This window comes from Chinchilla lanigera, unplaced genomic scaffold, assembly GCF_000276665.1.
Source record: "Chinchilla lanigera isolate Chin_1 unplaced genomic scaffold, ChiLan1.0 scaffold00037, whole genome shotgun sequence".
Classification (NCBI taxonomy): Eukaryota; Metazoa; Chordata; class Mammalia; order Rodentia; family Chinchillidae; genus Chinchilla; species Chinchilla lanigera.
Window position 1 is genome coordinate 12,936,271 of NW_004955438.1, and position 27,832 is coordinate 12,964,102.

Consider the following 27,832-nt stretch of genomic DNA (forward strand, 5'->3'; position numbering starts at 1 on the left):
ACACACAGGGCCAGGCAGTTGGCACCAGAAAGACTAACCAGAAACTAGGGGGCTGGAGGCAGCCAGTACCTGCTCAGCAACTGCATCAGGCCCAGAGGGCTTGAGGTTGTGCTAATTAGTACCATGGAGAGGAGGAATGCTGTGTGTGTGTGTGCACTAGTAAAATTAGTGTGGTTAAGGGTATGTGGATGGAGTAGCTCTATGGCTTAAGTACACCCTCAAGTCAATGTTAGGAACTTGATCGCCATTATAACAGTATTAAGAGGTAGGACCCAGACTTTTTTTGTTACTGTTTTTGAGGCAGGGTCTCATTGTGTAGTTTAGGTTGGCCTTCATCTCGCAGTGATCCTCCTGCCTCAGCCTCCAGAGTGCTGGGATTTCAGGAATGCACCACCACACCGAGCTGGGGCCCAGACTCAAGAGATGATTAGTCAAGGAGGGCTCTCTCAGCAAGCATGCACTGGTGCTGTAACTATGGGAACAGCTTCCTTACAAGAGGATGAGTTCAGCTCCTCTTGCTCACTCCCTTTTCTTTTCCTTCTGCCACGGGTTGACAGAGTTGGAAGACCCATGCACCACCATCTTGGACTTCCCAGCCTCCACCGCCATCTTGGGCTTCCCAGTCTGTGGTGTTCTATTATAGCTATACAAAATGAGCCATGTCATGTAGCCATATTGCACAGAGGCCTCTAATGAGCCCAGAACCCTCTACACCTGGGGTGCCCTAGGACTAGGGCCTTGTGCTCTGTGTCCACATACCTGCCACCAGAATCCTGTTCTGCCAGCCATTTCACCGGTGCCTGAAATGTTAGACAGCCAGGCCCTGCCCTGGCCAGATTGTGTAGCTGCCTTGGCACTGCTGCCAATGCGACAGTCTGCCTGCCCTTCCCATTCACCGGGTTTCATCTGGCAAGGTGAACTTGTTGTCATCACTGCCCCTGATAGGCCACTCCTAGAGTCACTGGGCAGAAACTAGCAATTCAACCAACCAGCCTGGCTCTGGTCAGTTTCCTGACACTTCTTAATGGGGTGAGGATTAAATGAGATAATTGGTCGCAAACACAACAAATGTGTGCTAATAAACATGAGCTATGGGGTCGGGGATTTAGCTCAGCGGCACAGCGCCTGCCTGGCAAGCGCAAGGTCATGAGTTTGATTCCTGGTACCCGAAAAAAAACAAACAAAACAAAACAAAACAAAAAACAAACACGAGCTAGTGGATTAACATTCCTCCTGGAAGTTATGATAAGTAATCAAAGACACTGGAGAAAAATATGTACATGAGCAGCTAAAAGAGCGGGTTCTGCAGTCAGGCACCTGGGTGCAAGTCCACCTCTAGTGACCCCCAGCCTTTGGCAAGTTCCTTCATCTCGAAGGAGCCTTGGTTCCTCACCTGTACTTGTGTCCATAGCAACACTATCCACCGTACAGGGTTGCCATGGGGATTAGAAGAGTCGGTATATGTAAACCACTCAGAACGAAGCCTGGTACACAATAAATGCAAGCTGACACACATTATCCCACTGTACGTGGTATGACAGTGTGGAACTTGGATTAAATAATGCGCAGTACCTTCATGTAATAGAAGAAAGCTGTCTTTAAATTAGCCATAAAGAGTTTTAATGACAGAAAGAATATTAAGAGAAAAGGTCTGTAATGTGTTGTACGTAGTATGATGTCACATCATTGAAATATGTACTCATAGGAAAGTGCTGGAAGGCATTAAGCCAAAATGTTGAGAAGGTGGACACAAGACGGCAGAACAGAATGACACAAACCTTTATATTCCCGAAAGCGTCCATGGTGGAAATTGTCCCTCGGCAGGTGGAATAATGGCCCTGAAGATGTCCACATCCTACCCTCTGGAACCTGTAAATATGCATCTTCCATGGCAAAAGGAACTTTGTAGATGTGACTAACTGAAGGACGTTGAGGTGGAGAGATTGTCCCGGATGATCCATGAGGGCCGCAAGTAGCCGCGAAGTTCTTTCAAATGAAAGAGGGTGGAGGACAGTCGGGGAAAGCAACAAACCCCGAGCGGCAAAGGGCAGAGTCTCCCTATGACATCCAGAAGGAGCACAGCTCTGCTGTCACCTTGATTTTACCACTTAAGAACCATTTCGGACTTCTGACTTCCAGAACTGTAGAATAAAAAATTAGTGTGGTTTTTAAGGTACTAAGTTTTGTGGCAGTTTATTACAGCAGCAGCAGGAAACTACCATGGTGGATATGTACTTCATGATCATGAAAGAAAACGAAAAGCTGCACGCTATTGAAAAAAACAGAACCAAACAGAGCCGTAGGTGACTGTAGGAATCAGTTTTGTGTCACAATGAAACACTCAAGGCAGCTAACTTAATAAAAGAGGTTTATTTAGCTCACAGTTTTGGAGCTTCAAGGGCAAGTGCCTCAATCTCCTCAGTTCTCCTGAGGATCTCACGGAAAAGGCAGATTGCAGTGGAAAGGCACAAGTCAGGGCAGAGGCCAGCTCTCTAACCGGAAGTAGAAAGCACTGACACCTTCTTGGGCCCGCCCCTCCAAAAGGCTAGGGACCTCTCACCAGGCCCCGCCCAAGGCCCCGCCTCCCACAGGCCCCGCCTCCCAAAGGATCCACCACCTCCAAATAGCCTGGCCTGCAGAGCAGAGACTTTCGTAACAGTGGCCTCTTGGAGGACATTGCAACCATATCCAAAGCATAGCTGGGGCCCAGCTTCTCCCCTACTCGGGAGCTCCATCGCCAGTACAGATAGGAGCAGCCCCGGCCCAAAGAACAGCTTGGCCAAGATTTAAAAAACAGTGAAGTATCATTGGTAAAATACTGTACTACTGTATCTACAAAGTAGAGAGCTGGAGAATTTGAAAGCGCTGTGCTGGGAAGTCTCACTGGTTTTGAGCTCCTTTCATTTCTTATTTAATTGTATTGATTTAAAAGCTACTGTCAACAACATACAAATAGTTGCAAAATTAAATTAGTTACATATTTTTAAATGAAGAGATTTCATACTTTCAGCTTGGGAGATGCTTTATCTTCCTCATGGGGTTGGATCCTTGTTGGTGATGTGAGGGCAGGCTGGTCTTCAGCACACTCTGGTCCTGGTTACCGGTGGAGAGTGGTAGAACCTCAGGCTCCTCGAACATTTGCTGAAGATGGCTCTAAAAGACAGAGAACCCCAGACTCTGCCACCGTGGGCACCTTCTCGTCACTCAGTGTTACCCCTTTGCAGAGATGCTTCCTGACCACCTGATCTAAAGTAGCCCTCCCAAACCCCTTAAAACTTGCTCTGGGTCATTCTCCCTGCATCTTATGATCTTACTCACTCTCACTTCTGTTTGTGGTCCATCTCCCCAGTCCCCAGCCACCCCCCATCCCCTCTGGCTGGGTCCCTGGGTCTGGCACTTGGCGTGTGGGATCACAGCAGCTGACCAGGGAAGGCCTAGCTGCTGCTTGGATGGTTTCATGCTGAGCTGGTGCCCAGGAGCTGCAGGGTGGATTTGAGGGGATGGCTCCACACTCTGGGAGTCATCCCTCCCTGGGTGTAGCCGAAGGCCTACAGGGCCGCAGATAAGGCCGAGGCCCAGGCTGGGTTCCCTTCTTCCTGTGTGGCCTGGGGTGGACCCTTCAGGGCGCTGCCTGGAGGGCAGGGCTTGGCTCCAGGGCAGTACGGGCTGTGTGCCCAGTGTGTGGCTGGGTTGGACATACGTCAGATCTTTGCAGATGTTGTTCTCCCATGTGGCAGAGAAGGAAACTGAGACTGAGGAAGGACTAGTAACTGGCCTGCATTTCCTCACAGACAGGGTGGCCAGGCTCAGATTCCAACTCCAGCCCAGGTGGCCCTGCAGCCCGAGCCTGTGGCCCTCAAGGTGCTGCCCCAGGCCGCTGTGGGCCTGCACCTCACTAGGCCTCAGGTCCCCCAGGGGCCTCAGCCCAGAGGAGGCCAAGGCGAGGAGAGGCCTTCTGGGCCCCTGCAGACCTAGCACAGGGGTGAGACAGGCCCTACACCCAGTGCACCCACTCCTCCTCGCCCACCCTCTCGCCCCCTCCCCCATGTAGAGCAGAGTGGGACTGGGACGTCTGCCCAGCTTACCTGGCACAGCACTCTGCAGCTGTCCTCCCTCAGTGGGCTCTCGGTGTGTCCTGGGCACCCGGGCCCTGTGCTCAAGAGGAAGGAAGGAGGAAACCCTTCACATGCACCACCTCTGTTAATATGCCCAGCAGTCTCAAGAGGGAACGTTCTGGCCCTGCCGTGGGGACTGGAGAGGGAGGCTCCTAGTCCTTCAGAGTGACGTGATCAGGCAGAGCTGGGATGCCAGCCAGGTCTGTGTGACCCACAGCCCAGTGGTCACCAGGAAACCCTATTGTCCTCAAGCGGTCAAGGTCAAACGGCTGAAGGTGGAGGAGGTGGAGGCTGTGGGCCGCCAGATGGCCCGCTGGAGCTCCTGGCTGGAGAGGGAGCTGCAGAAAGCGCCCCACCATCTTCCTGCCACCTCCCTGTGGCCAGCACCATGCCCGGCCTGAGCATCCGGGAAGGGTCCCGCTTGCTCACCTGACCCTGAAGCTGCGTATGGTGGCCCATGGGGTGGTGGCCTTGGTGTCCCCTGCCTGCCACCCCCCAACCCTGCAGCTGCCTGCTGACTCATGTCTCAACCCAGAAGCAGGCTGAAGAGAGACAACTGTCCATCTGACTGTGAGTGCCAAGAGGGACAGTGGCTCAGGGTTGCCCCTCGAGAGGCACAGGGGTGGAGGGGGTCTCCCGGGGCATGGCCTTACAGAGGGGCCACGGCAGAGCCCCCACGGACCTTGTGGAGGAGCCCATGTCTGTGAGCGAAACGTTTACCGGATGTCCTTTTCCTGGTCCCATCCGGCTGTGCGTGGGTGGGGAGCAGGAAATGGGGACCATGTGGGAAAAGGGCTGGCGGCAGGGGTGGCGTGCTTGCCCTTCCCCTCCATCTTTAGCTGTCCGTGTCCATGTGTGTATGTGTGTGCGCGAATGTGTTGTGCATATGCATGTGTGCAGGGTCCCTGAGGCCAGCACAGCCTGTCCACTGATCCCCTCCCCGCAGGATCTGAAGAGGGTCTTAGGGCTTGTGGTTGTGTTTTTGGAGCAGGCAGAAAGGACAGAGAGGAGCCAGTGAGGGGAGCTTGCCGCCACCTTCACAAAACTCTAGGGCGCTACTTATCCTACTACAAGGCTGGCATCCCCATCTGGGCAACGCCCACCCTGCTGGCCTTGAGAGGTGACGGGGGAGAGCAGAAATGAGACTGGGGGAGACCCGAGAGTGGAGCCGGGCTGCAGGAAGGGGAAGTGTGAAAGGGAGACGGCAGGAACATGCGCTGGCCGACCTGGGGAGCCCCGCCTGCTGCTCCCAGGCCTTCAGCCAGCCTGGTACTGGGAGACCTGGGAAGGGCTGCTGGGCTGGAGCTGTGGAAGGGGTGGCAGGTGACAGGCTGGCCGTGTGCCCAGCACCGACAGGGTGAGGCGGGGCAGCTCCAGGTATGGTGGGCACAGCACCTGGCAAAGACAGGGTGTGGTGGGCAGACAGCAGGGGCATCCCAGGGTGATATGTGGCCACCAAGGAGCTCTGAGTGGTCAACCGGAGGAAGCTGCAGCTGTTCCTTGTGGCCACAGACATGGACACGCACATGGGCTTGCACACCTTCCCTTACAGCTTGAAGATGGGCGAGGGGCTCAGACCCCGAGGGTGTACAGAGCCGCGGCCCCTGCCCAGGCCTGGGACCTGGAGACACACACACAGATGAGCCCATGGGTTACAAGTGAGGTTGGAGATGGGAGAGCCCAGCTCTGGTCCATACCCGCTGGGTCCTTGGGATCCTTCTCAGCCCCCAGGGGTTGTCTCCCTTTAAAGAAGAGCAACAGCCTCTCCTCTCTCCGTCCCTTACCGGCTCATTCACATTCCTCTATTCCTAACTCCCCAGGTCACCCCCATCTTCACCCTCTGCTTGCTCCCTGCTCACTGAGACACTGGGTCCCTGCCCCATAGCTCACTGGTACAGGGTACCCAGGTGCTCGGGCCTCCCCCTGTTACTACCCTGTGGGACCAACCTGGAAACTGTCCCTCTCTTTGCCATTCCCGGGCAGCCCCTGCCCGCAGTGGTAGGTTGTCACCCTCTGGCCTTGTCACCTCCCCTCTGTAAACCAAGCAAGCTCAGCATCAGCCTTCTAGAAACAACCCCTCCCCGCCCACCACCCTGTTCCCCATGCTCGGCTCCCTCGACAGTGACATTCTTGGAAAAGATGCTCATGCTCCAAACCCTCGCCTCCTTTTTCTCTCCGGAGCCCACTCCAGCCCGGCTTTACCCCTCCATGCTGCCCAAACAGCTTGCCTTAGTCAGCTCAGGCTGTCATAAAAAAGAAGCCACAGACGGGGTGGCTTCAACAAACAGAAATCCTCACAGTTTTGGAGACTGAAGTCCAAGATCAAGGTTCCGCCAATTTGGATTGTGGTGAGGGCTCCTGTCTCAGCTTACAGACAGCTGCCTCCTCCCTGTGTCCCCACATGTCCTTGTCTTCTAAGGGCACTAACTGTCGGATAAGGGCCCCACCCTTATGACCTCATTTAGCTTATTTTCTTAGTGGTCCTATATCCAAATATAGACACACTGGGGGTTAGGGATTCATCATACAGTGTTTTTGGGTGAGCACAAGTCAATCCTTCTGTAGTACAGCTCTTGTCAGGATCTCTGTCGACCTCCACATCACCACACCCCAGGGTCGGTCCTTATGCCTGACCCCTGGAACCCTGGGTGCTGAACACAGGTGCCACCCGCTCCTGCTTGAAGTTCAGCCTTTGCTTGGCTCCTGAGACTCCATGTTCTTCCTTCCTCTTCCTCCTTACGCTGCTGCTGCTGCTCTTTGCCGACTTCTCCTCTGTCCCACCTGAAAACCTAACCAAGCCTGGTGCTAAGACCTGACTTCTTCCTGTGTGTCTCCACGTGTCCCAAGGAGGTCCACTCAGGCCACGGCCTGGCTCCTGCTCGCTCCTCCCGGGGGTTCTTCCTGTGTCCTGCAGCCTGGCCTGCTGCCTCCTTCCTCAGAGGCTCCACGGGCATCTACCGCTCAGCCTGCCTGAAAGCAGGCTCCTGTCTTCCTCACCTCCCCACATCCATGTCAGTGACAGCTCCATCTTTCCCCAAGCTCAACACTGGCCATCATCCCCGACTTCACTCTTCCCATCATGCCCCGGGGCTCACAGGAGAGCACATCCTTTTGTCCTCAGACCATGTGCAACCCAACCGCCCCTCACCACTTCTTAGGCCCCACATGGCCACTCACTGGATGCCTGTAGGAGCCGCTGATGGTCCCATGTCACCGTGCGTCGGCAGAATAATGTCCTTCCCTTCACTCCCCCAAAATCTCTTCACCCTAATTCCTACATCCTGTGACTTTGCCCCTCATGCGGCAATAGGGGCCTTGCAGATGTGGTTAGAGGAAGGAGTGTGAGGGGAGGAGGGGATCTGGGGTTGTCTCACGGTCATCACACGGGTCCTTCTAGGAGGGAGGCAAGCAGGTCAGAGGAAGAAGGAAGATGGTATGTGATGTGCAGCCATGAGCCAAAGGAAGAGGAAGCTTCCAGAATCTGGGCAAAGTGAGGAAATGGATCCTCTAAACCTTGATTTAGACTTCTGAATTTGTGATTTAGACTTCTGAATTTCAAGCCCAGAGCTGGTGGAAATTTCTTACTGTAGACAAAAGAAACACATACCTGCCCCATGGCTCTTAAGGGCCCCCGTGTCTGGCCCATTAAGTCTTTGGCCTCCTCTGCTTGCTTTGGCTTCCTTTAGCACCCCGGCTGCTCCTCCTGCCTCTGAGCCTTTCCCCTGGTGTCCCTCCTTCCGCGGGCGCCTTCCCCCACAGATCTGCCAGGCTCACTCTGCCCAAATGTCACCTCACTGGAGAGCCTTCCGAGCTACCTGCACCCATATTTCCCACCTACAGGCCTGGCCATTCCCTCCAGCCAAGGCCTGCTTTGTTGTTCCTCTTGCAGCTCACCTGCTGTGCTCTCCGCCTGAGTGCTCCTCAAGATGGCGGACCCCCAGTGGGAGGTACCCGCTTCACGCACTGCTGCCCCACAGATATCTAAGAAGTTTCTGGCATGTTGTGAGCACTCAGCAGATGCCTCTTGGATGAACGAACAAATGAGTGAATGAGTGAATGAATTTTACAGATGAGGAAACCAGGACCAGGAAAGGGGAATGACTGGTCTAGGCTTACGGTCAGCCCTGGTCCTGGGGTTAAAGCACCTCCCATATCTTATGGTGGGAAAACCCACCACACTGGGCAGACTTAGTACCCTTCAGAGGCCTGAGTCCCATCTCATTCGGCTGGGGGCTCTGGAGCAGGTGTTTTGTGTTCTTTGGGCTGCAGCATCCTCAGCTGGGAATGCATGGCCGAGTGAATGGGTGAGTCAAGCTCTTCACTGGGGACAGCTTGGCAGGTCGGAGGACTAGGAAGAAGCCGCAGCAGTGAGGGGCTGGGGCCAACCAGGATTGCTGGAACATGGAGTCTGGCTCTGGACAAGAGCTGGGGGGAGGGGGCACTGAGGGGACCCAAGGGAGAACAGACCTGATGTGAATCTCCGCAGGGGTGGCCAAGGCAAAAGTAGGGAGGACCCTACTGTGCGCTGGTGGGAGCCTGAAGGGCTTGGGGCCAAGCTACTGGCATGAAGCGGGGAAAGGCAGAGAGATTAGAGGTGTGGTTTGGGCACAAAAGACAGGATTTTCAGGAAAGCAGAACTTGAGGTGGGTAGGATTAAGGCAGAGAACGGAGGTGATCGGAAGAGTTTCTGGGTGGGGAATGTTGGGCACCGCAGCCCTTCCGGTGATGGAGCCCCACTGCACGTGCTCTGAGCGGGACAGGGGCTAGACTGACTCATGTGATGGATGGAAAAGCCTTGGGCTCCAAGGGTGACCCTGTGACGGGTCTCTCTCCATTTCCTCTTTTCCTAAGTTGGCACCATTCTCAGGGAGGTGGCTCTGGACGATACCAGATCAGCATTCTACCAAGACCGAAAGCCTAGCAGAAAGACATTTTGCTAACATTTCCAGGAGGGAACTCTCGCTGGCCAACCTTGGGTCACACGCCCAAACCTCAAGCAGCTGCTGTGATGGGGACTGTGGCTGCCAGGCCATGTCCATCCTTGAGCCCTGTGGGTAGAGAGCCCGAGAGAGGTGGTTCTCCCCAGGGAGACGGCCAGGATGGAGGGGACCGAGGACCTGGTCTTACAGTGCACAGGGTTCCAGGTGGCAGCCCGGCAAGAGCTGGACCTCTGAGTAAGCAGCGGGGGAGGGGCCTGGACCGTCAGCCTTGGGCGGGTCCCCTTCCTGCCTGGTCTTGATATGAGTGGTCCTACACACACACTTCTGTGCCAATGACAGGACTGAGCCTCCAGCTGCCACCACACTGACCACCTGCCCTTCCCACCAGGGTCTGACTTTGCAAGTCCATGGCAGAGTAGATGCTGAGGCTGGGGTGCCCATTTTCTCTCTCCAGAGCAGGTCCTAGCTGGCCCATCACCTGCCTGCCTCAGTGAGTCAGAGGAGTTGTCTCCCCTTGGGTGGGGTCCTCCAGGCTTAGAGTAACTAAGGTCAGGGCTCAAGTCCTCCACATTTCCTGAGTCCTGACAAGGTGGGGCTACCCTATATCTGCTCAGCTTCATTGCTGTGGGTAATTATAGAAGTCTGCTTGGCTTTCTGGTCTTGCTGTCTGCTCTGTTTGATTCAGTCTTTGGCTCCCACACCTCTACACCTTCCCTCATGGTGGCAGGAGGGCTGCTGAGGTTCCAGCCTCACCTCTGAGGTTTAAGTCAGCTGGGAAGAAAGAGCGTCTTTCCTTGTAGCTCAGATTGGACTGTATCAGCCACTTGCTCATTCCTGAGCCTCGATGGTCAGCGAGTACAGGATGCTGATTGGGTGGGCCCAGTCACATGTTCCAATCTCAAACCCCAATCCAGACAACTTGGGGAGAGATGGGAAATTTCCAAGTTAAAAGCTGGGCTGTTATTGCAAAGAGGAGGCTTGGAGGCTGAGGACACAGGAAGTTAGGCGTCTCCCATGAGAAGCTTCCTCACATATGACTGAAGAGAGAGGCTTGGATGGAATCGAGATCCTTCTCAGGCTTGCTGAGGTAGACAGCGATGCAGCCAGGCCCAGGCCCAAGGTTTGTCTCTGCAGTTTCTTTTCCTGGGTGGTCCCTGAGCAGTGGCCTGTCCAGAGCAGGCCCAGACACAGGGAGCCCCCACCCCAGGAAATAAGCCACAGCCTGTCTCAGGTCTGCCAGCCTTTACAATAAAGACAGGAGCCAGGGGTCCATTTAAAAATCATTTTTTTAATTAATATCATCTTCCCATTTAGCCAAGTGTCTGTAATGTATAAGGAATGTCGGTAAATATTCCATTTGAAGCTTCTTTGTACATATTTCCATCGATAAATAAACTCTGAATTCACATAAAAAAGTTAAACTTAAATAACTCATATTTCCTTCTCTTGTAACAGGCATATATTGGTAAAATATAAATATTCTTGGACTCAGGCTTTGTTCTAAGTGAGGAGAACAGGAATTCATCACATAGTACAATTATTGACAATAAAACCAAGAAATTGTCAGCTGGTGTCCTGGCATGGACGAGTACTGAGGTGGGAACAGAAGATTCACATTTGGTTTCTGGGCCACAGGGGGCAGGAACAGTGGTGGGGCACAGGACAGGACAGTTGCTTTCTTTATAGCTCTGATAAAAATAATCTGTTCTGCCACTGAAGCTGAACTTTGACATTTGCCGATTAATTCCATAATCACTGTACTTCACACTTGGATGTCAACTAACCAAGTATGGCACATAATCCATTTTGAACAAGGCCAGTAGGTTCGGAAACTATCACTGGGCTGGCGACAAAAAAGTGGGAGATGCACGAGAAGGGGGTGGTGACTCGCTTGGGTTGGCTGGATTAGTCACTGTGGTCAGTTAACATTCATCCGGGGCCTCAGTTGGCAGATTTGACCCTGGGGCTGTGAGGCGCTCCCTGGTGGCCCAGGCCAGGCATCCCTGGCTGCGCGGTGGTGAGGTGGGCACCTGCTCAGAGCACGCGGGGGATGATGGTGAACGGCACAGCGGGGCTGCTGGCCTCCAGCTCCAAGGCCGTCAGGAAACACTCGGTGGCCGCTGCGTCGTTGCCCTGGGCCTGGAGGACCTCGCCCAGCCCATTCCAGACCTCGTGAGCTGTGGAGCTCACCTGCACAGCGTCGCGGAGGATCTTCTCTGCCAGGCTGTAGCGGCCCAGCTGGTGAAGGATCAGGGCCTGCGGGGGGCAGAGAGACAGACAGACTGTCAGTCAGAGACTCGGCAGCTTTGGGCACCTGGATGTCCTGTATTTTCAGTGAGCTCCTGGGAGGTGGGAATGTTGCCTCCTCAGGCTAGGCACAGTAAATTCTCAAGTAATTCCTGCGCTTAGGGGCCATGGCTAGACTAGTTTCTTGAAGCACATAGGACTGCTGAAATTCAAACATTTTTGAATTGTAAAAATGACACTTTCTTACAGCTTATCTGAAAATACCCAGGAAGGGACCACTTGGAAGGCCATGGTCTATACTGACCCAGTACAACTAACCTGCCACGTGCCAGCTGACACGTGCCGACATAGAAGGATATTTGTCACCTGTTGCATTTTAGCTTAAAGAAATATCATTTGGGGCATTCCTACCATAACAGTTATCACAGATTCCTTTTTAATTTGGCCACAGCCTCCTGCTCCAACCAAAACCCTGATCTCAACATCCCCACCTTGCTCCAGGCCGTGAACAGCTGTCGCTGCACACAGTTTTGCTCAAGGCATATGTGTTGGTCCTCAAACCTCTGATCATAAACATGTTTCCAAGCTGCACATCTCCAGAAGGGAGGTTTGTGTTTGTCTATTCCACCCAATGACTGCATTCTCCCACACTAAGTCTCCGCGATGGGGAGAGACCGTGAGGTCCTATCCAGTTTCTCTGCTGTTGTAAATCAGAGATAAACTTCTTTCCAGAAAGTCCCTGTCTGTTCTTTTAGATGAGTGGATTTTCAATTTTTTTTTTTTTTTTTAATAGAGCCAGGTATCTTTGGTAACAGGAAATCTTACTTAGAAAACCCTCACACACATGGAAACTGCTCCAGGTGGAGGGCAGAGGGATGGGGGTCCAGTGTCCCCAGGGCTCCTCATGGTGGCCCCATATAGGCATTTGGATATGTTCTCTTTAGGGCAAATTTTCCCAAGTGGCTGTTACTGGGTAAGAAGATTAAGACTTTTTCTAGGGCTCTCCAACAGGCTGCAAATTTATCAGCAAATGTTTGCAACACTTGCCCAGCCACGAGAGTTCGGTGCTTGTCTCCTCCCCTTTCCCGCATCGGTCCTCTGCGGTCCCTCCCCGTAGAAATCCAGGCTTCCTTCATAACGATTGAGGTTAACTATTTCCCTCGCCTTTGTCTAGGACCCTTCCACGGGCCTAATATTCATCCTCTATCATATTATTCTATCCTGTTCTTGACTGTTGAATGTTCTTTGAGTCAAGGTTTTGTTTTTTAAATTAAATTCATTGGTGGGTGATGACTTTTCTGGGTCCTTTCAAGGGTTAGAAAGTGATCCCTCAGTGACCTGACACATGTGCGTTCTCTGTATTGTGATTTGCCCAGGAGTAAGTAGATGACTTTACCTTAGCAGAGACGGACTTCTCCCACTGCGCTGGACCAAACTAATGAATCCTGCCCATCACCCATGTCAGACTCTGCCTTTGTTGTACAGTGAATTAGGACAGGAAACGGGGGCTCTATATTATTTTCCAGTGAGCTGCAACGGCCAGCTTTGTACAAGCATCATACTGTTTTAATTTCCATTATTCCTAATCATGTTTTAACAGGTAGGGTTAGTCTTTCCTCTCTGCTCTTTGTTTTTATATATTTCCCAACAATCTTTCTCTATTCTGTTCCAGATGAATGGCAAAATCATCTGTTCATTCCCCTTAGGAGTTGAATTGTACTCGCACTAGATGTCTAAGTATTGTGGATAAACCCGGCATCTTTACAGTGGTCAGTCTTCCCACCCAGGAAAGTGACATTGTGGCCTGCTGGTCATTCTAGGCTCATTCTGGGTCTCCCAGGGAAGCCCAGCTCTTCTCCAGGGGGTGCATGCATATTCCCACAAATTTGCATTTCACTCATGGGCAAGGGACAGTGGTTCTGCTCTCAGAAGCAGAGGCTGCCAGCCGAGTGGTATAAACCCCCTTGGACAGTGGATTGCAGCCCCGCCAGTGCAGGCAGCAGGGGGCTCATCCCAGAAGCTGTCTCTGACAGGCACATTGACCCTGGAAGTAGGGTGCTGCAGTGGGCAGAGTCCAGGCCCTGAGGGCTGCTGGGGCTGCGCTCCCCCCAGCATGTGTGGCCTTAGAGGTGCCATGAAAAGCAGCCTGACTTCTGAGAGTCACCTGTACCCAAGATCACGTGGACAGAGCTCCAGTTAAGTGGGACACTGCAGAGCGGACCCAGGCCCAGGCAGGTGTGAGCCCGGTGGAAACTCCTCCACCGGGAGGTGGAGAAGGACAGCCCCGGTTCTGGGAGGGAGAGTTCAGGGAGTCTTCATGGGTGAGGAGGAAGACATGGAGGGGGAAGAAGAGGAAAAGGAGGAGTCAGGGCCCCATAGACAGCCAGCCTCAGTCTGTGTGGGGGTCTCCCCCAGCGCTGTCCGCTCATCCCCAAGGCTAAGGGTGTGAAAGCAGGGCAGACTTCGGGACTGCACCTGGCCTGCTACGAGGATGAGTGTTAACACCACTGCAGTACTCATCACAAACATGTCGTTGTGTCTGTGCCACACAGGACTGTCCTAAGAGCACTTGATTCCCGGCAGCCCCAAAGCCATTTCACCGGGGCATGGCCAGGACCCACATGCAGCAGTGTAGGAGGCTGGTTCTCTCTGCCTTAGCGAGTGTCGCAGCTGGACATCTGTTAGGTGCGTCTAGTCCTACTTTGCAGGTGAGTAAACTACGGCTCCCAGAGCCTCCTGCGCAAGGGAGCAGCTGGTTACTGCAGAACCCATTCTCCTGTCTCCTAGGGTCTGCGTGGCTCTGTGTGGAGTCCAGGGTGGGTGGCACCCACTGTCTAGGTTGGAGCTCTCCCTACCTTGGACCTTTGAGAAAATGTGAAAACTTGACATCCTCCCTTTCCTAACCAGGGGTTACTGCCAGGTCGCAGTCAGCAGGATGTCAGGTCTAACAGGCTCTGCTGCTTCTTTCCAGGGGAAGTTGTCAGCCCAGCTCCTTCTAGAACATTCCATAGAGCCAACAGAAGACGGGGTGGAGAGAGGTCTGGGCAGTGGCAGTGAGCGGCTGCGTGGAGGGGTCACAAAGGGGCAGCTGGCGTTCTTCAAGGCACAGCTCAGTAAGTCAGGACACTGAACACACCTGCAACAGGCTTCTGAGTTGCTTCTGGCAAGCGAGTGACAAGGGACAAGCTGCCATGTAAAGCAGAAGGAGTGGTCCTCGCTCCCCTGTCTGCAGAAGAGAACGCAACTCAGGTCCAGCCGGCTCTACCGCGCTGCTTTCTTTCTCTGCAGGGAGCCTGCTCGGAATGGTGCCTGCCAGTCAGGCTCCATGCTGGGCACTTTACTGGGCTCATCCATCAGCACCCCTTTAGATACAGGGCCAGAGAGGGCAAGGTCTAGTCCAAGGTCATAGGGCTGGTGAACACCAAACTACTGCTGGCCCTGATCTGTCAGCGCCAAAGCCGCCTGTCCTGTTCACCACCCGTGCTGCCCTGTGGCTATAGGAGGCAAGCCTGTGACCAGGGCCGTGAGCTCCGTGGGACTCTCTCACCCCAGTGCACTTGGGCAATAACCCAGCTCCATCCCAGCAGCAGCAAATGGGTGTCTGTCGCGCTGTCTTCCCTTTCATTTCTCTGATCACTAACTGCTGATTTTACTGCTCCTTCCCATGTTACAACTGGGAAATCGCTCCTCTCCAAGGCAGCTTTTCTCTGGCTCAAACTGCTGCCTGGGAGCATACTTCATATTTGCTTGTGGATTGGGAGGGGACCTTGCCCGCCACCTTTGGTGGCCCACAGGCTGGCGGGGTCTTGTGGTTTGCGATGGCTGTGGGGTCCCGTTCGCGAGGACGTGAGTTAGTGAGGCATGGAAGTCTGGTGGGTCTGTTCTCAGTGGAAACTCCCCTCGCCCTGCTGGAGCTGGGGATTCTCTCAGATTGTGGCAGGCACTGAGGCTGGATACAGCCTGCTGTGGGAGCTCCAGAGCACAGGGCAGGGGCACTGCTCATGCCCAAAATCCACCATCTGCCTCAGTGCCAGGCACCTCACGTTTGAGGGCTCTTGTGCCTCCCCAGAGCTGGGCTCGTATTCCTAAGGCAGGAACAGGCTGTGTTCCCAGGTGACCTTGAGGCTTCCTGAGCAATCTGTTTAGTGGAATTAATTCCTAATGCTGGAGCAGCTCAGGGAGACAGCGCAGACTTGCCGGGGCTGCCAGCACAAGCTTGGCAGGGGCATGAAAAATAGGCCTCACCCAAGTGCCCTGGTGAGCCCAGAGCAGCTCAGAAATCAGTCATGCCACAAGAGCAGCCGGAGCAAGCTCCAGCCGGGGTCTGAGCCACTGCTTAGAGTCAGCACTGCAAGAGGGTGGCCACAGGTGGGAGTAGGACGCGTCTGTCCTTTGGAGTAACACACTGCCCAGGGCCCTGCGAGCCGCTGAAGGTCTTCTTTTCCCTGCCTGGGTCTGGATGAGCTCTTCTGCACTAGTGTTGACATTCCTGCCAATCCTGCAGGCCCTGCTCTCTGTCTTCTCCAGAGATCAGAGGCTTTGCTCCAGAGGCTGCATTTAACTGTCCTCCTTGCCAGCTGGACCCAACCCTCTTGTGGTTCAGCTAGGCTGGCTGTCAGCCGAGGTCGTGCTGAACCTCCCCAACCTCCAGCCTAGTCACCTGGCCCTCCCTGCTGGAGCTCCAGTCCTCTGCCCCAAACCCTGGGGCTCCCCATTCTCCCACGAGCAGCCCACCCGGAGGCTCAGGGTTCCTGCTCCCAGCCCCCCACCTGGCAGGAGGAAGACTCCAGCGACTGACATATTTCATGATCCTACCGCTCCTCACCTCCATACCAAACTCAACAGAAAAGTACTGAGTGACGGCCCAGATGTGCTGGATGCAGGAGGGTATGACACAGGCCTGCTGTCCAAGCACGTAGACGTTACTCTCCCCTTGGCAGGCAGGACCCCCTTCTAGCCTTGTCCACCTTGAAGAGCCGGCGCTACTGCGGATAGTGTTGCACAGACATCACAGCCTGCCCGAGCCCTGCGGAGTGCGGACTCAAACCTGAGCTGTGTGTGTTTGTGCCATCAGCGCCAGGCCCTCCCCGCACCCTGGCGTTTGCAAGCCAGCAGTGAAGGGCAGTCACCAAGAAGCTCCCTTGCTAGTCCCTTTCATCAGACACACATGAAGACAGCTTCCCAGGCTTGTAATTATTCTAATCAGGTGTTTTGCACAAATATAATCTTGGTGAGGCACCAAATTGGAAATAAGGGATCAAATTAAACCTGTTATTTCAAACGAGATAAAATGGACTTGGCTCTTTGAGGGCAATTAGTATCTCCCTCACTCCTGCCCTTTGTTGCTGTAATTGCTGCCCCAGCACTAAACACCTTGCCGTGCCCAGGCAGCCCGTGCGGGAGAGGGCTTCTGTGCCAGGCACTGGCTCCGGGAACACGGGAGCTGGCAGCAGGGTGGCCGGGCCACTCCTAGCATCAGAAGTCCACGGGGCCAAAGTCCTCTTGAGGGATCGTGGACATCTCCATGGTGCTCTGCCTAAGAGCAAAGTCAGCCATCTGCTGGGTCCCTCTAGGGGACAGAACACAGGGAGATGATGTCCCGGAAACAAAGCGCCCTTCCTGAAGAGAAGCCACCTCTAAAGAGAAGCCACGTGGCTGGCTGGGGTTGGAGCGGGTCCCCTCTCTCCAGCTGAGTGCCGCTGTTCCCAGGCATGGTGCTTTGGAAATCAAGCTTTGGGCACAGGGACGGGAGGTGCGGCTCCCCCGTGCTTTCTGTGCCAGGGCCTGGTCGATGCTGAGGGCTCCCCCACCGTGCCCTTGGCTTCTCTGAGCAGCAGCGGGCTGCTCTGGCCACACCATGAATGTGCAGGGAGGAAGTTTGGTCTCAGAAACGGGACTGCAGCATTTGAAGATCTTTGGTCCCTCTTCTAGGTCAGAAACCTGAGGGATTCCGGTTGTCAGGGTAGTGATGGCAGCTAAAGGACAGCTCTTTAGCTCTGTCTCCCTGTAGGAAGACAGCAGAGCTGCCGAGCTGGCAGGGCCTGAGCTGCAGCTGGAGACGGTACATGGGGGCTCAGCACCGGGGGCGGGGTGTGGGCCGCTGTGGGTGGCTGATGTGTTAGAGGACCGGCTGGGCACCAGGGGAAAGGCTCAGGGCTCTAACAGTGGGGAGATTAGTGTGTGGGTCCTGGGCTCACATGGGCAGATGGACTGATGGGCTCTGACTCCTAGCTCTGCCGTCCACTCTAACGGCAGGCACTGAGCCTCAGGTGCTTTATCTGCAGAATGGGGAGACTCTGGCTCCCCAGGGAGCTGCGGGGAGCACATAAGGCAGGCTGCAAAGCGCTCAGCAGAGGGCTTCCCACATCTATCCCCTTCCCATGGCTGGGCTCACTCTGGGATATCAGAATCACGGCCTTCTCATTCCTGGATGGCCTAAGCGGAGGGGAGGCCCCTGAGGCCAGAAGTTGGCTGACTCTCAAAGAACAAGGACCTTGATTTGTTTTTGTACCCCCAGCGCCCAGAGCAGGCCTGGCACGGGGGCCTCTTGTGGGTGCCTGCTGAATGGACGGAGGGTTGGGTGGACAGCTGGGCCACCATGGGTTAGGAGGGACAAGGGGAGTGGGTGGCCCTCCTGTTAGTGTTGTCCACTAACGAGGCTAAAAGCTCTGGCCAGCAAGCTCAGAGCCTCCTCTCCTCAGAGAAATCAGCATGGCACTGTCTGAGGGAGGGAAGATGGCCTGTTCCCAGCTGAGCCCTGCTGAGCCCAGGAGGCTGCCACGGCCTGCCCTCAGGCTGGTGCTCACATACCCCGGGCCGACCTGATCCCCAAGAAATCCCCGGATGCATCTACAGACCATCGGTCTGGAAACTGGGCCAAGAGGAAGACAGCCTTGCCCCAGGCCTCGTCCCCACGGGGCTCAGGGCAGGATGGGCTGGAAGCAGCCCCTGGGCTGAGCAGCAAGGCCAGTGGCACCTGGCCTGAGGCAGGTGCCCAAGTCTGTCTCCACCACAGTGAAGGTCCCCACTGCCCCCAGCCCTTGTCCTGCCACGAGCTATGTACACAGCAGATGAGCATTTTCCCGAAGCCTACTGGGACCTTCAGAGTGGCTCCATAACCGCAGGACCCCAAGCTTACAGCGAGGCCTGGGAGTCTGCCCTTATGGGACACAAGCCTCACAGGACGACTGTGGTCACTGCTGAGCTCTGCTGTTTGCATTTTCCTTCCTGAGGACACCATCCCTCAGAGGCGAGCGGGGAGGGGGTGGGGGTGGTGTTTTTAAAAATATATTTCTTTCAAATCGGAATATAAATAGGCAGCACTCCAGTGTGCTCCGAGAAGACCACAGGAAACAATGGCTTTGAAAGGGTTTCTTTGGAGCGGCTATGGAGCAGAGAGCTCAGGCTCCCTCGCCCTCCCTCCCCCTGGAGAGGCCCTTTCTTCTCTGCCCAGAGCAACCTGCTTTCCACCAGTGCCTCGAGGCCGCACTGGAAACAGCATGTGGGGTGGGCCGGGGCTGCCAGCTTCTCTACCTGGATCCCAGCAGCTCTGGGGCCGGCCTGGGCCCTAGGGGGCTCTGTTTTGTGGTGCACTGTTTCTTTGGGAAGCTTCAGGAATAGCACCGGCTTGCCAGGGGCAAATGTGCTCCACCCGGCAGCCACACCAGCTTGCAAGGCCAGGACCGCCCTAGGGCGCCCCAGCGGCGCCCCACAGCTCTGCCACCTTAGAGAAGGGTCCCAAATCAGGTGACTCCACCCTCCTCTCAGCAGGTCACAAGTGCTAGCGGGGACGGCTATGGTGCTGGCTTTCTTGTCTGGGCCACTTACATATGTTTGACCCCATCCCTGCCAAAAGCCAGTTCTTGCCCTTCCTGACAGCCTGTGTCCATCTAAGCCGCAGAGCCTGGCATCTGCACTTGCGTGCAGCCCCTCTCCAGCAAGGCGTGGTGTGGACGCTGTCACTGGGCGGCCTCCGGGGCCCCACCCTCCTCTGGGCCCTTGGTGGGGACAGAGTATTCACGAGGCCACTTGATCTTTACAACAACAAGGGCAGTTCATGTCCTGCTCTGGGGCACCGTGCTGAGGGGCAGTGAGAAGGAGGCCTCCAAGACAAAGGGCAGGAGGAAAAAGGGGACCCGCTGCCCTGGGGAGCAGGACCTTCTGCCAAAGGGCAGCTGGGGAGAGGAGGGAGCTGGAGGACACAAGCATAGCCAGGCCTGTGCTGCACAGGCTCCCTCCCTCCACGACCGACCCCGCAGGGGACTCTGCAGGCAAATCTCCTCGAGTCCGTGGGCCTCTGACCCCCACCCCCTCAGTATTAGAGCCAATTCGCGGTCTGGTTCCTTTCCTCTTCCTCATATCAGAACACATGCTCCCACTTGCCGATCTGGCGTGTGGGCGCCGGGAGCCAGAGAAGGCTGAGCAACGCTCCCCCGGCCGGTGGCGCGGAGAGGGCAGGGTCCAGTGCCCAGCAGACCCCCTCGAGGCTCCTCCCCGCTAGTGTGAGCCACACCGTCCAGGAGGAGAGAGGACCCTGCGGCCCTCCTGGCCAGCTGAGGGGCCGGACACTTGTTTGCTGAGAGCGCCTGATGGCTGCAGGAAGCTGCGCTCTCGCGGGGCCGCTTTTCCAGGTCAATTGCTTTATCTGAAGAAATGTGCCTGCTGGGGACCGGGCCTTTCCAGCATGGCGCTAATGCAGGAGGAAAAAAACCCTCAAATTCTCAAAAACCTTTCATTATTCTAAGCCAAAGCCCCAGCTAGCTATGGAAGGGGAAGTCCTTGGGGCGGAGGGGGCTGGGCCCTCTGCTCTCTTGCTGCTCTGCCGCTGGGGGGAGGGAGCGCCTCCCCCCTCTCCCTCTCTCCTCTCCAATCTCTCTCCTGCTCTCCCTCTCTGTCTCTCTCCCTCTGTTTTCCCCCCCACCCTGTCCCCCACACCTCTCTCTCCTTTTCTGTGTGTGTCTCTCTGTCTCTGTCTCTCTTCCTCTGAACTGTGGTTTAAAAATGTAGGGCCCTGATGAGCTTTTTTACCCAACCCCCATGCTCCGGTGTTCTCTGAGTCCCCTGAAGTCATGCAGAGAAATTGCCTTCCCTTTCATCCTTCCTTCAGGATCGGAAGGAAGCTTCCAGAACCCCATCCTCCTTCCCTCTCTCCTGGGCCTTACAGGAATAGTAAAAGCAGACCTCCTCCTCACCCCACCGCCTCTTGGAATTGTGCTGCTTAACAGGGTCCCCCGAAGGACACTCACTGTGCTTTTAGACGGGGGCCCCACTAAGCCTCAGGAAGATATGAACACAGCTTGCACATTTTTTAGGCACCTGACTGGAAGAATTTTTGGAAGCTGAGGTCTTCCAGGACGGTTTGGGATACTCCAGAGGAGCTTGCTCTGCCGTGTCCAGGGCCAGATGACAGGCTGCCGAACAGCGGCCTCCGCAGCAAGGGTGGAAGTCCCAGGGCCCGTCCAGCCTCGAGCGGGTTTCACACAGACCTGGCCCTGAACCTCCTCTGGCCTAATTTCTTTGAAACTGGGTTCTCAGTATTGGTGCTGAGCTTTCCCAGGCTGGGGGGCTTTCAGAGAAGAGTCTTTGGGGATGGGCGGGCATTCACTGAGGGGAGGCCCCGCAGACAGCCTGCCGGCAGCGTCCAGTCATGAACCCCACAGCCTGCAGGTGTGTGTGCGGGGGGACAGCAGGGCAGGGAGCATCTTCAGATGGCCAGCATCGTCATTTTATGGGCGGGGTACCCTCAGCATCGGTGGGGGAACTGATTCTAAGCGCCTCCTTGGTTACCCAAATCCTCAGACACTCAAGTCCCTTATATAAAACGGCATAAATTTGCCTACCGCCCACACATATCTATATATACATATATATGTAATTTAAAAAACCCACGGGATCTCACTAGGCAGTTCACTACATAGCTTTGCACTCACTGTTTGGCCCAGGTTGGCCTCAAACTTGCAGTGATCCTTCTGTCTCAGACCCTCAAACACTAGGATTACAAGCATTCGCCACCATGCCTGGCTTCTTCCGTATACTTCCATCATCTCTAGGCTGCTTATAAACTTTTTTTTTTGTCTATTTGAGACAGGGCCTCACTGCACAGTTCAGGGTGGCCTGAACTCACTTTGTAGCCCAGGTTGGCCTCAAACTTGTAGCGACCCTCCTGCCTCAGCCTTCTGAGTGCTGGGTTTACAGGTATGTGACACCACGCCCGGCTGACTGCTTATAAACTTGGTGCAATGTAAATGCTAACTAAATAGTTGTTACACTGTATTATTTAGGATGAAAGGAAAAAGTCTGCATATATTTAGTTCAGGTATGATTTCTTCCAAAGGTTTTTGACCCGTGGTTGGTTGAGTCTGCGGATGTGGAACCTGTGGGTACAGAGGCTGACTGGCCCTCTGTCGTGGTCCCTGAAGCGAGCTGTAGAACAGGGTCTGGGCTACTTGGCTGGGATTCTGTTCACTATGCTTCAACCAAAGCTGTTTCTAGCTCTTTCTTTCTTTCCACAATATACCCAGAGCACTGTGGGAGTCTCAGCACCAAAGCGCTGGCACAGTGCTCCGGGCACTCTGGCACAGGTGGTTATGTGGGCCAGGCGGAAAGTGCAGGCTCAGGGCCTGAGGCTGGGTTTGCTGTGGGTCCTGCCCTAGAGGAACGCACCCTGAGCTGAGGGGGGCATCCTTCACATGTGCAGTGCCAGCTTGTGCCCAGTGGAGGGAGGCTGAGAAGCCATTCCCGAAGAGATAAAATGACCCGCCTACTCTTTTTCAAAACAAGCGAAAACGGAAGGCCGAGGCGCAGGGTAAGGGAAGGGGCAGTTCATGGCCACACAGTGGTAGGGGGAGGGCTGAAACCCCAAGCCGCTCACACGATTCTGCCTCTCAAAGCTTCCTGCGAGCAGAGCTCTGCCCACGCCCGGCTCTTAGGGCAGACACACCTTGGTGATCACACCTGAATGGTCTGCGGCAGGCTCGGCGCTCAGGGGATGATGAGCTATTTAGAGTTAAATTTCCAATCCAAAGCCAGTGAGGCATGGCAGCCAGCGCTCCAACTCAAGGATCTGGAGACCAGGCACCTTGCGCCCGGGGCAGACTGCCCTGGCCCCAGCTCCAGCCCTGCATCTAGAATATGACATCCCTTGCCCTTGGGAATTAACGGGGTGGGAAAGGGATGGAGAAGTGACTTTAGTAACAGAGGAGTGACTGCCCCTCAACATCAGTGTGTCTGAGCTCCGTGCTGGCTTTGGCGCTGTAAAGACAAAGGGAGGAGCCTGCTTTCTCCTTGATGAACAGCACCCAGGGAGGCTGTGAGCTGGAGAGGAGTCACTTAGGGACCGGGTGCCTGAGCACCTGGGTGCCTGGGACCGCTGCAGGCAGGGCGGAGAGACCAGGTGCTGGGGTGCTGGGGAGTCCCGGAGCAGGAGAGCTCCCCACCGCAGCGGCCCGAGGCACGACACTCACAGCACCTCCGAGACTGCGCTGACCTCACTGAGAAAGTGTCAGACCAGCAACTCCCCCACTGTGTGAACAGTCAGTGAGGGGCAGGCCAGGTCCACCCCGTGCAGCTCAGGCTGCGTGGGAGCCCTTGCTGGGGGCTGCAGGGGAGACAAGAGGAGGCCCCAGGGTCCCACAAGGTGTGGAGTTGCTAAGCATCCTTCCTGTCCTAGATCCTGAGGCAGTTCTTGGCCATATTCCAAACTGAGTTTCCAGCCTTCCCTCCCCCGACCGCCACGTTAATCAGCGGCTTGCGATAATGGTGTGAACTGATATCGGCTGCCAGTCTTACAAGGGGGCAAAATTTGGTCCTGATGCTATGAGATTGGCCGCACCCCAACTGATGCGCTCTGTGGGTGCTGGCGTGGCTGCCCTTGCTGGTACTTTTCCACTGGCAGTGGGCATGAGATTCCTGTTGACTTATTTGTACAGCTCCCTGGTTGACTTATTTATTTATTTTTATCTACCTTCTCCAACAACAAGTCTGGGAGAAAATAACAGTGCAGGCAGCCTGGAAGTCATACGCTCCCCCATGGCCCGAGTTAGCCACACAGTGGAAAGTTTGGTGCTAATTGCCCCCTGGAGGTCCTGCCTGCCCTCAGGGAGGTGCCGCCCTGCATGCTAGGAAGGTGGCTCACTACCCTGGAGAAGGTGGGAGGGCAGCTGGGAGTCTTTGAGCCAGCCTAGCCCACCTCAGGCCCAGCCTTCCTGGTCTCTGGCGCCCCAGCCACCACAGGTGAGATGAGCTGGCCCAGGAAGGCCTGGGGACGTGGGCAGGGTCTCTCCATGGTCAGAAAATAACTCACATGTGCCCAGCACGGGGCTGTGCCGAGGGGCTCCCTGGGATCCCCGGACCCACGGGCGACAGTCCCAGATGCTCCTGGGCTCCAACGCAGAGGTCCCTTCCCAAGGACCCTGACAGAGCCTCGCCTGGCCTCTGCTTCAACCTGGCCTCCAGTGACGGTGGGGAGGGAGGCTGTGTTTTTGAGGAGTTCTCCCTGTGCTCAGGTCTGACCGCTTACACCAAACCCTGAGAACAAAAACCTGCCTGGAGCTGCCTCACACAGGAAGTTGTGCAGGAGGGTAGGGCTGGGCTGGGGGGCATGTCCACTGGGCCTGCTCTGGGACCCACCAATTTAGGCAGAATCCTCCCCACTCACAGCCTGCCTCTTTCTTTATCTTTTTCTTCTCTCTCTCTCTCTCTTTTTTTTTTTTTTTTTTTTTTTTTGATACTGGGAATCAAACTCAGGAGCTTGTGCTTGCCAGGCAGGCGTTGTGCCACAGAGCTATATCCCCAGCCCTGTTTTGTTTTTTGAAACAGGATCTTGCTAAGTAGTGCAGGGTGGCCTTGAACTTCCTATGTGGTCCAGTTGGCCAAAAACTCTCCACTATCCTCCTGCCTCAGTTTCCCAAGTGCTGGGATTACAGGCAGGTGCCCCCACACCCTGTGGCCTCCCACTTTTCTAACCTAGAAAGTGAAGGAGCAGAGTGAGTGAGCTCCAGCTGGTAATTCTAGGGTTGATAAGACTTCTTACCTCCTACATGGTAGGGTCTGTTCCCCCCGGACTTGTGTGACAGTAACTGGTGTGACCAGAAGGCACCTCGGAAGAGGCCAGAGCAGCAGGGGCCGGGAGACAGCTGACGTCCAGCTGCAGATGGCACAGACAGGAGACAGCCCTGCGTAGCCCTGCAGGGTTGGCACGGTTTTCTCCTGGCCTCCGTAAGGGCAGGGTGAGAGGCAGTGGTGACACAGGTCAGCTACGTAGGTGTGTCAAAGGTTTCTGGCTTATTATAAACTCTTGAAAGCTCAAAACCCCCCCACAGTGCTCAGAAGAAAAGCTGCTGAACTAAGACAGCTCGGGCTCCTGCTGGCAGGGGCTGTGGTGACTCAGCTCCGTCTTTAAACACCTGCAGGGTCCCTGGCACCCAGGAGACAATACGTGCTTGTTGGCTGGAAGTTATTCCAGACCCTGGCCCATTTTTGGTCTACTGTAGGCACTCAACAGATGACCATGGAATGAGTGACATGTCCCAGCTCTACCCGCGTCACCCCTCCTGTTATAGCCCAGGGTCCACCGTGAGAAAGTATGTGGAACCCTCACCTGACCTCCATGCCCGCTTGTGCCTCTGGTGTCCCTGAGGATGCCGTTTCCCAGCATCCATCCAGATTTCATGGATCGCTGCTAGATGACATGAAGCCTGAGTGTCCCCAAAGCCTGTTTTCAGCAGACAGGGATAAGGAGCCCAGGCCCCGGCTGGGTGAGTGGGTGGGGGACACAGTCTTCTGCTGCAGCTGGACAGGACCAGTTGACCCATGGGGACACAAATGCCAGGATGATTCACTACCTGCCACGGAGGATGTGGTCATTTTGGCCAGCGCCTTCTGCATCCCTGCCAGCACCTGGCATGGGCTATTTTTCCATTTTTAAACAGGAACAAACAGAAATGATAAGACACTTTCCGACGAAGGGAGGACTGGTGTTGATAAGCCTTGGGATTTTCACCCCCAAATAACAAGAGAATTCACAACCCCAAGCCTGGGTGGAAGAGGGGGCGAGGGGTCTCCGCGGCCACATGGCTGCCCCTCCCTGGCGGCGCCGCACCGCACCGCATGCGCTCTGGAGCACAGCGCTGGGGAAAGATACCACTCAGGCCCAAGGCCGAAGAAAGGGTGACGGCAAACAGGCTGGGGACAGAGAGGGAGCGGCTGCACCCAGGGAACCGGGAAGGTGGGCGGAAATGGATGCATCCACTAGGCTGGAGCTTTCCCACCAGCAGAGACCTTGCCGGGCACTTTCCTTTCCTCCACCACGGAGCTCTAACCATGTACCATTTCACCGTGGCCTACATCAGCATCGAGGTTAGAGCTGTTTACTCCGAAGGCTCCGGTCGGCTCCGAGGGGAAGGGCGGGGAGGGACGGACTCGTGTGCAGAGGCAAAGGGGCAGAGCCAATGTGTTCTAGGTGAGGACGCATCCACTTGCTGGAAGCCAAATGCTGCCCTGCAGGGAACTCGGAAACAGGACCCTGGGGCTCCAATGACGACGTGGAGGGAGATGGGAAACCAGCAGAGTAAATGAAAGCAACCACAAATACTGCTCCTGTGGTTTCCTGCTCAGGCCAGTGTAGACAGCAAGAGGTGACCGGCTGCCAGTGGATCCACTTCCCTGTGATGGGGAGGGGGCAAGGCCGCCGGCGGACTGAATGTCAGTGTCCAGGGCCTCTTGGATCTCTTCATTTCCCACACAGTTCTCACAGCGCCTGGCTCACGGGAAGGGAAGGGACAGCCCACTACCAGCTCCGAGGTGAGGCTTTCAATTGGGCCGGCATTAAGGACTGTGTGTGACCTGAGGGCAGCCCTGCTAGGTGGCAATGTTTGCTTCTGTGTCATAGAGGCTAAGTGACACGCTGAGGCCACACAGGTCATCAGCGTACGGCACAGCTAGACTTCAGACAGGGGGCTTTTGTGCTCCAAGCACTTGATGTCCCACCTCACCTTTTCTGCCACCAGACCAGGCAGTTCCGAGCCTGGCCCGTCTCCCGCTGGCCTCCCTCCAGCCCTGTCTCCATCTGGAGGGCAGCCAAGCAGCTTGATCTGTGCCGCAGGGTCCTCTACCTGGGGTCCTGCGTCACAGCCAAGGCGCTGGCCTCTTCCTGTGGCTGCTGCTCTCCCTGACCCGCCTTTCCTCCCTCTCATACAGCTCCCCACCTGGACCCCCAGTCCGGCGGCATGCCTGAGTACTGACTGAAAGAAGACAGCCCTGATCTGTGCACTTGTCCATTTCCACCGTGTAAACTCTCTAACCACAGCTGATGGGAGGCTGCGCTGTGAGGTCACCGTGCAGAGCTGGGCGAAATGGCCGGGGGGATGTGCCGGTCCCCACTGAGTACCCTGGCTGGCAGGGGCTGCAAGAGGCCCTGGCCGTGGAGCAGGGACCACGTGGGAAATACCAGTGACTCTGTGGCCATAAAGCCCATCCTGGCAGCCAAAGCACACTACTGTCTTGATGGTTGATGGGAACAAAATGCTATTTTCTTCAGTGCTGAGGATACAGAATGAGGAAAGGGATACATTCTATCACAGAGCAACTCAACTAAGGGAGCCTAGGGCTCCAATAAAACTCTGGGAACATTTCCCACCCTAGGAGAAGGATGGGACCACCCCCCCAACCCCCACCCATTCAGCCTCTCAGAGCTCATCAGCAACACAGCCTTGCAAGCCGGTCAGCCATTCCTAGTAAGCGGGCCACGCTGTGCTTCCTGGGGCTGTGTGGGCGTCTGAGCGGGGCAGGGGGCAGCTGGAGAGGGTTGCTGTCACAGGAAGGGTGAGACTGTAGCTGGTTTTCTTTAATCATTCCAAAGCCAGAAGCGGATTTGTCACCTTTGTGTAAGATGCCAGGCAGCAGGTAAAGAATTTAACAGCTTGTGGGAGTTCTAATTAGAGAGCCAATTATAACTCGATTGACCTGCCTTGCTTTGAAAGGCCTGGAAAAACGCATGTTGTCCTTAGGAAGAAGCAGATTTTGCTTCTAGTTTGTTCTGGGAGATCCCTGCAGGGACCACTCACTCGTGCTTTGGTTCCAGCCCCACGCATCTGTCTGGATCTGGCCACCAACGCAGAGGATGAGAGAGGCCCTACAGGGACCTGGGCCCTGCCAGGAGGGGCCGCTTTCTGCAGTAGGTGGGCTCCACTGCGTTATTTATGGAGAAAGGCACTGTATTGGGCACCAGAGGCTCCCCCGAGGGCTGGGCCAGCAGTTTCTGATGCATTTGGAAGGTCACTGGTCAGCATTTCAACTATGGATCTAATCAAGACCAAGCTCTTGGCAAGGCTGGATGCCAGGCTTACTCTGTGTGTGTGTGTGTGTGTGTGTGTGTGTGTGCGCGCGCGCGTGTGCACACACACACGTCCAGGACTCCTTTCGGTAACAGTCATTGTTATTATGTGCTGGGGTCACCCAGTGTCCCCAGAGTAACTGACACCTGGTAACAGTCAGGTCTTTGACACAAAGAAGAACGTTTCACATTTCTCTTAA

The 27,832-nt window shown here is 55.3% G+C and overlaps 1 protein-coding gene and 1 long non-coding RNA gene across 7 annotated transcripts in view; both read right to left on the bottom strand.

The window, feature by feature from the left end:
- Positions 1 to 1,657: 1,657 nt before the first annotated feature.
- Positions 1,658 to 4,253, bottom strand: LOC102014085. 2 transcript variants are annotated; one of them, XR_261930.2, is made up of 3 exons: positions 4,086 to 4,253; positions 3,005 to 3,153; positions 1,658 to 2,141 (listed from the first exon to the last, which is right to left on the bottom strand). It is a non-coding gene; the product is annotated as an uncharacterized LOC102014085 (long non-coding RNA). The 2 variants fall into 2 exon arrangements; XR_001235126.1 differs by lacking the exon at positions 1,658 to 2,141 and having other exon boundaries at positions 2,352 to 3,153.
- A 6,070-nt stretch (positions 4,254 to 10,323) lies between these two features.
- Ttc7b (tetratricopeptide repeat domain 7B) overlaps positions 10,324 to 27,832 on the bottom strand; it is a 218,646-nt gene continuing 201,137 nt past the window's right edge. For all 5 annotated transcript variants that reach the window (XM_005390284.1, XM_013517240.1, XM_013517239.1 and 2 more), the window contains one exon: positions 10,324 to 11,311. In XM_005390284.1, coding sequence (XP_005390341.1) covers positions 11,090 to 11,311 — 222 coding nt within the window. In that variant the 3' untranslated portion in view covers positions 10,324 to 11,089. The remainder of the gene's footprint in view (positions 11,312 to 27,832) is intronic.